The sequence below is a fragment of the Dama dama genome, chromosome 25, assembly GCF_033118175.1.
Source record: "Dama dama isolate Ldn47 chromosome 25, ASM3311817v1, whole genome shotgun sequence".
Classification (NCBI taxonomy): domain Eukaryota; kingdom Metazoa; phylum Chordata; class Mammalia; order Artiodactyla; family Cervidae; genus Dama; species Dama dama.
Window position 1 is genome coordinate 25,122,813 of NC_083705.1, and position 8,278 is coordinate 25,131,090.

Below are 8,278 nucleotides of genomic sequence, written 5' to 3' on the forward strand. Positions count from 1 at the left end.
TGGCGCTGTATTTTAAGAATTCTGAGACTGAATTTATCAGTTCATCAGGAAAGCATGCCATGAGAGATAATGGATACTGTCATGGGCAGAGGACATGAAGGGGGCAGCATGTATATTTTCCATCCAGACATATATTTTCCATCCAGAAGACTCATACCTTAGAGAGTGTAATCTAAGAATCTACATCAAAAAAGGTAAGTGGTAATGATGTACACACAGAATGGCATAGTCCTAGCAGTACTAATCATACTACATAAAAATCATTTATTTGTTTCTGAGGGCAGGAACTTCAACACCTATCAGAATGCCTCATATGTAACTATTAATAAAAGCATACTTCGGGCTTCCCTGACGGGTCAGTGGTAAAGAAACTGCCTGCCAATGCAGGAAACACAGGTTTGATCCCTGATTCAGGAAGATCCCGCACGCCACAGAACAACTAAGTGCCACAACTACTGAGTCTGCGCTCTAGAGTCCACGAGTTGCCAATTAACTCAGCCCACCTGCTACAACTACTGAAGTCCGTGTGCCCTAGAGCCTGTGCTCCGCAACAAGAGAAGGCACCACAACTAGAGTAACTCCCATTCGCCACAACTAGAGAAAAGCCCGAGTAGCAACGGAGACCCAGCGCAGCCAAAAATAAAGTTTTTTTAAGGTGTATTTATTAACTCTGTAATAAGGAAACAAAGAATTATGAGATCACATTATTTTGTGATATGGGCATAATCACTTAAGGTCTACACACAAAAATACTCTCACACTCTAGTAAATGCCCATTTGAACTGATTGCAGTAGGTACAGAGAAAAATCAGCAATGGCCCAAACGGGAAAGCCCAGGACTAGATTTAGAAGCACCACTTTCAGAAGGGACACTCCCCCCCTTATTTCACTCTAGACTGTGTGTGCTCAGTTGCTCAGTTGTGTCTGACTCTGCTGCCCCATGGACTGTAGCGAGCCAGGCTCCTCTGTCCATGGAATTTTTCAGACAAGAATACTGGAGTGGGTTGCCATTTCCTCCTCCACAGGATCTTCCCAACACAGGGATCAAACCCACATCTCTTTCATCTCCTGCATTGGCAGGCGGATTCTTTACCACTAGTACCATTTGGGAAGCCTTTACCCTTGGGATATAGTAGCAAAAAGTTAAATGAAAGGTTAACCTACAATGAAGTGATACTCCATTTCAGTTTGTGTAAGCTTTCACTAGACATATCCCATGATCAGTAACTTGTATTTAGTTCTCATACACATAGTATATGGCACAGCATCCACTATGTGTAATCAGGGACTTAAATGCTTAATATGGTGAGGTTCTAACATCTATTTTCACTTAGACACTATAATAACATTAGTACTATTTTAATTATAAGAGTTAGTATGTGACAGAAGGGCAACCCTCCTATATTTGCTCCACAATTGGACCATAAGAGTGAAAAACTAGTTTTACCCAGGATTTAAAAGCTGTATCTATTCTCAAGCTCAAAACTACAATCTTAAAACAAACAAACACCTTAAAAGATTACTTCAAGTTACAGGATAGAGGTGTTAAAAGCAAAGTGGGTGGTTAATTCTAAGAATTAAGCTTTGCCAAAGGTAAGTGCAATATTAATGACAAGTATACTTGTGACTAGAAAGAATGGGTCTGGATGATCTTCCAAAGAATCTTGGTCTGGATTTTCCATATTTGTACCTTCTTCCTATTTGAAGGGACACAAGCTTAATTGGCTCTTTGCTCTTTTCTCTAGATATTTAAAAAATTATTACACACAAAACAACAAATAGCCTTTTCCCACAGTTCCAAAATTTATGTCACAAAATTCAAGTGACTAGGCAAAGAATATAGATTTCTTTCTGTGGTAGTTCTGGAGGCAACATGTGACAGACTATTGAAAGGGGCTTTAGAGCCTTAGATTCATGAATCTTAACACTTACAGTTAATACAATATGAGAAATCAATTTGATCTCACCGGTTAGGCAAATTTAAGCAACATTACTAATTGTAGGTTATCTAAAGCTAAAGAGGCTTTTATATCTCAAAAAAGAAAAAAAAAAAAAATCAAAGTACACAAAGTGATAAACTTCATTCTACCATCAGCAAACATCTGCCAGCATCTGAAGAGAGCTGGGAGCAAAAGGACTCAGGTTTTGGTCCAAGTCATGCCTCTTTATTAACCATATGATCTTGGCAAGTTCTCCAACCTCAGATTCTTCACCTATAAAGCAACGAATCTGCCACCCAATTACCCTACTTACCTCACAGGGTTTCTAGGAGGATCCAAGTACATAACCTATTTGAAAAATTATGAAGACCTAAAATATATAACCAACATCATGCTAATCACCATGTAAAAAGAAATCATTAATCCACAATTCTGCTTTATTGACTATGTCAACGCCTTTGTGTGGATCACAATAAATTATGGAAAATTCTTAAAGAGATGGGAATACCAGACCACCTGACCTGCCTCCCGAGAAATCTGTACGCAGGTCAAGAAGCAACAGTTAGAACTGGACATGGAACAACAGACTGGTTCCAAACAGGGAAAGGAGTATGTCAAGGCTGTATATTGTCACCCTGCTTATTTAACTTCTATGCAGTACATCATGTGAAATGTCGGTCTGGATGAAGCACAAGCTGCAATCAAGATTGCCAGGAGAAATAATAATAACCTCAGATATGCAGATGACACCACCCTTATGGCAGAAAGCGAAGAAGAACGAAAGAGCCTCTTGATGAAAGTGAAAGAGGAGAATGAGAAAGTTGGCTTAAAACTCAACATTCAGAAAACCAAGATCATGGCATCTGGTCCCATTACTTCATGGCAAATAGATGGGGAAACAATGGAAACAGTGAGAGACTTTAATTCTGGGGGCTCCAAAATCACTGCAGATGGCGACTGCACCCATGAAATTAAAAGATGCTTGCTCCTTCGAAGGAAAGTTATGATCAATCTAGACAGCATATTAAAAAGCAGAGACATTACTTTGCCAACAAAGATGTGTCTAGTCAAAGCTATGGTTTTTTCAGTGGTCATGTATGGATATGAGAGATGGACTATAAGGAAAGCTGAGCGCCAAAGAATTGATGCTTTTGAACTGTGATGTTGGAGAAGACTCTTGAGAGCCCCTTGGACTGCAAGAGCCCCCAGGCCATCCTAAAGGAAATCAGTCCTGAATATTCACTGGAAGGACTGGTGCTGAAGCTGAAACTCCAATACTCTGGCTACCTGATGTAAAGAACTGACTCACTAAAAGACCCTGATGCTGGGAAAGATTGAAGGCAGGAGAAGGGGATGACAGAGGATGAGATGGTTGGATGGCATCACCGACTCGATGGACATTGAGTTGGATAAGCTCCAGGAGTTGGTGATGGACAGGGAAGCCTGGCATGCTGCAGTCCATGGGGTCGCAAAGAGACACAACTGAGCAACTGAACTGACCTGAACCGAATCCACAATTCCCTCCATTCTACCCACTCCATAATCAGAATCACATAATTGTACCAAAAGGAACTATACTGCTATGTGGTTCATTTTTATTAACTAAATTCACAGTCCATTCTCTAAAACCCTGTCTAATGACATGGAAAAATGAAAAAGCAGAAGAATAAATGTGGCAAAATAGGTAGAGAATTAGGTCACTAAAATCTTTTCTAAAGATGGCCTCCCCTAAACTCCAAGATTCCTGATGGGTCCTTTGAAATCTTCTTTCCTCTGGATTTCAGATGCTTAATTAAAGCACTCTTTTCACGTTTAATTAAGAAACAGATGTATTTTTTCCTCTCACAATTTTTGAGTTTTGTAACCTAGTAAACATACCACAACACTTTTTACCGGGATCAGTCCAACTGGGCTCTATAACATTGCTCTCCAGTGACTTTCCCATGAGTGAGAAACAATTTCCTACTTCTTAACTGGGCTAGAGAAAGCTGTATATGGTTACCAAATTAACAGAATTCTTCCTTTTCTGTCACAGTTGTTGATAGTCTGGTTTCTATGCTACATAAGTCAGGTTCTTGGCTTCCACTGTATGAATCTAGACAAGTCACTTACAGTGACTTGGGACTCAGTTTCCACATCTTTAAAAATGAGAACTTGATTATCTCCAAGGATCTGTCTGGTTGAAATAGTGTATGATTCTCTTCAGATCACATCTATCAATTCTGTGACTAAGACACCTCGAATTCCATCGTGGCTGCAGCTTCCAAATATGCAAAACATTTCTCATCACTCCCCCAGCCTCCAAAGGATAGTCAAAGCTACTGTAGAACAAACAAGAAATAATTTAACAGTGTAAGTTTTGCATGCGCGTGTGTGTGTGAGGTTTGTGTGAGGTCTCCTAATGAAGACTACCTAGCCACACAACAGTTAAGATTGCAGTTTTTAGAGTCATTAGATTTCAAAAAGAAACTGAATCAGAAAGATAATCGAAAGACACATGCAAGAAAACAAACATTGAGTGTTCATTTCCAGAAACCAGTCCAATTAGCCTTGCTAGATCACTCAATTTCAATCAACACTGGGCATCTAGAACTAAGAGGCCTGTATGAGGCATTGGGGTGGGGGTGGGGGAGCAGAATAAGGAAGTGGCAGCACAGGACGTGCATAGATGGAACTGTTTTTCCTTCCAGGTAAGATTTTGTCATAATGATTAATCAAAATAATGTTAGAAAACTAAGTCCAATAATGATTCACTCAAAAACTATATGCAAGGAACTCATCGAGGAGCAGATGAATTCTGGAAATTTAAAATCCTGTAATGCCCGGCTGTGGCTGAAGTGGGAGTGGGCAGTCTGCCATCCATCAACAGCATTCTCCACACCACCCCTTCTCTAGTGCAGTCTGAAAACATAATATTAAGAAAAATGTACCCAAACATTAATACTTAAGGAAATATGCTGTCTCATGAGTCTCCTAGTGACTTAGGAATTCAGTGACTGACTGGCCATCCAGTTTTAGTAATCAATGAAAACACATTGGGAATTAGTTTCCAGCAGGGTGTTGAAAGATACTAACAAGTTCACATTAATTGCCTGGAAATATTTTTTTTTTAATACATGAGCATCACGGATGGGATGCTCAGAAACAAGGACAAGGATCACCACTTATCAAGCATGCAGAGAAACATCAAATCACCAGTGAACAGCAGTCTAGAACAGACCTTCTTCATTCATTTGGTCTCCATTGTCTCAGGCATTACATTAGTGCTCATCCAACTACCAAGTTTATTTCTGTTACAATGATCACTATTGTTTTATCGAAAGAGATACACCATAGAAATGGGAGGAAACAGCTTCTTTAAAGTGAAAAAGGGAAAGCTTTAGGTGAGTCTCCCAGATGTCAATTTCCACTGTGAAACACCACTACCCAATGCAAATGATCATTCCCTTAAGTTCTCTACTATCCGTTACCTTCAACTCTACTATGCACCTGAGGAGCATAAATACATACATGACTGTAAGTGGAGATGGGATACACTGTAATGATTTCCATTATTTCTCAAGGGCAAACTGTTTTGAAATGCGATTTTAGGTTACTAGCACTTATGTAAAAACACAGAGTTCTTAGATGTCTGGGTTTCTGACATAGGCAGAAGATGAAGGCAGAAAGAGTACTAAATAAAGTACTAAATAAAGAATATCCTAGAATCCTCCCCAAACCAAAATTGTCTCCAGTCTGACACATTTAAAAAGATGTCAGCCCAGAAAACATAAAATTAACCAAACCTTTCAAGTATCATGATACTTTTTCTGATAAATTCTATAGTTAAACCTACAATCACAGTTAAAAGTCTTAGAATGTAAAAACCTCACACATTTTATTGCCTCTCCCCCAAATTTTAAATAATATATATAAACCCTACTTTTCCTAGTACACAGTGAACCTGCATTTAAGTAAAATTGAAATTACAGTAACAGCACAGCTTAAGGAAAGCAATTTGAAGAGAAAATACGAAGAAACCCCAACCAAAGTAAAAGAGACATCTCTTTCCCGCTGGTGTTATGGGTAACTTCTAAAGCTCTATGTGGTATAATTATTCTTTTCACATATAGGATAATAATGCTTCCAGCTGTTGACACAAATTATGCCAGATATAGGGAAAGTGAAAAAAATCATTAGCTGCACAGGGTCTTCCAATGTATGTTATCACAGATAAACCTGACAGTCAATCTAAGCTTCACGTAACTTGATCAAACCTGGTAGAAACCGATGAGACAGCGACAGTTACCACTGACTAGGCTAAACGCTAATAAGTCATAACCTAAAGGTTATGGTAAGACCGCACGCCTCTCGGTATTACAACCTCTACTTCGCTCAATGTTTGGACTGAAACATGATTTTACCCGCCTCCATGCGTTTTCCCTTTAATATAAATTATTTCGAAACCTGGCTGGCTAGGGGCGTAAAACATTTTCCCCAAGAGAAACCTACAGAAAGAGACACAAGCCTAGGGCTTTTTCCCTCTTTATAATTTTAATTAGGCATGTGCCTCCACCTCGACTTACACTTCTGTTACCTCTCAGGAGGGTGTGAGAATATCAACATCCGGTCGTCCGCCCCCACCCTCTCAGGAGTGCCTCGCACAGCAAAGGATCATCCTGCTCCTTCCCTTCCTGTCTCATCACCTTTGAGAAGCTTATCGAATACTTCTTCCCTTCGCTCCCCCACCCTTATTCATGGCTGAGCACCACAGGCTCCCCATCCTTCTTCCAAGGAAGGGACTGGCAAAAAAGAAAGAGGCGTGCTCGAGAAATGAAAGACGAAGAAACCTGACAACCGAACAGTTTACACGAGTGGGGCTGGCCTTTCTCTCCCACCTTGGCCTCGGACCAGTAGTCGGTTCCCTAAAGGCTGAAATCTCTGTTCTTCACGCTCTCCCCACCCCCCATCCCCTCAGAGATGAGGCCGGAAAATGAACAGGCCGGGGTGAGCCGCGAGGCTGGGTCAATCCTATCGGAGCCTGCTGTCCCCGCGGCGGGGGTCCCCGGGGAGAATGGAGAGCGCGGGGGAGGAGCGGGGGGCCCCCCGACCCGGGACCCCCCGGCGCACCCATCCGAAGACCCCCGGGTCCTTCCCCGTCGGCCTCCTCCCCGGCCCAGTCCCCCGCAGGGCCCCTCCCCGGCCCGGCACTGCAGCGGCACCCGGGGCGGACCCCAAGCTGGCCTCACTCGCACACACGCCACACACAAAAGCGCCGCGGCCGCCGCCTTCCCGCCCCCACAGCCCGGCGGAGCAATCAATGAGGCGGCCGGCGCCCGCGTCTCCGCCGCGCACAGCCGACAGCGGGGCCGGACGGCAGGGCCGGCGGCGAGGCTCACCATCGCTCCGCTTGATCTCCACGTAAATCCCGATCTGGATCTTGCCGAAGTTGGCCGTTGCCATCACCTCATCTGGAGCAGCGGCGGCGGGCCGAGGGAGGGGGACCGGAGGGCGGAAAAGGCGGGGAGGGGGCGGGGTAGGTGTGGGAGGGGGAGCGGTTGCCCGCGGCCGCGCCGGCCCGGGCGACAGCGTGGACGCGAGCCGGGGCCGCGAGGAGCAGCGGCGGGCTGGCAGGCAGAGGCCCCGGGCCTGCAGGCCGGCGGGAGGACGCGCACGCCGGGGCGTCGGGGTGAAGCGAGGGCCGGGGCGGTGCGGCGGCGCGGGGGAGAGTGGGAGGGCCCGCGCCGCCCGCCCAAGAGCCGACGCTGGGGGGGCGGGGCGCCGCGCGCCTGCGCAGAGCGTGCCTCCCGCGTCTTTTCCTGGTCAGCCCGCCTTGCCCCGCTGCCTGGAGGCGGCCCCGCCCAGCTCCGCGGCTGGGCGGGCGGCGGCCGAGGCTAGGCCGGCGGAGGGAGCAGAGCGCGCGCGGCACGGCCCCCAGGGAGCCTGCGTCTAGTTTGATTTCTGCGCGCGGCCTGGAAGAGGCGGGAATCCGCGCTTCCAAGAATTTGCACTGTTGCTGGAATAGATTAAGCGCCCTGCGGTTTCTGGGCTTTCCGGCCGGAGCGCGAGGCTGGGGGATGTGCATTTAGGGGCGGCCATTGACAGCATGGGTTCAGGGTCTCATCTGACACTGCCACCTCCATTGCTTCTTAGAGGTGGCCTGTGCGAGGAGACGTCCCAAGGCTTCCCATCCAGTGGTAGAAGAAGAAACACCTTTGAGGTGTCACCCACGCTTAGTCGGAATGAAGATCCGCTTTTCATGGCCTTGACTTACAGCTCATCGCCATTCAAAAAGAAACGGCGTGGGCGGGGACTGGGGGATTTGACTGCTGGATTTATGAGGCATCCGATGCAGATGT

The 8,278-nt window shown here is 45.3% G+C and overlaps 1 protein-coding gene across 3 annotated transcripts in view; it reads right to left on the reverse strand.

The window, feature by feature from the left end:
* KIF2A (kinesin family member 2A) overlaps nucleotides 1–7,475 on the reverse strand; it is a 70,652-nt gene extending 63,177 nt beyond the window's left edge. For all 3 annotated transcript variants that reach the window (XM_061129715.1, XM_061129713.1, XM_061129712.1), the window contains exon 1: nucleotides 7,319–7,475. In XM_061129715.1, the coding sequence (XP_060985698.1) occupies nucleotides 7,319–7,382 (64 nt within the window). In that variant the 5' untranslated portion in view covers nucleotides 7,383–7,475. The remainder of the gene's footprint in view (nucleotides 1–7,318) is intronic.
* Nucleotides 7,476–8,278: the final 803 nt, after the last annotated feature.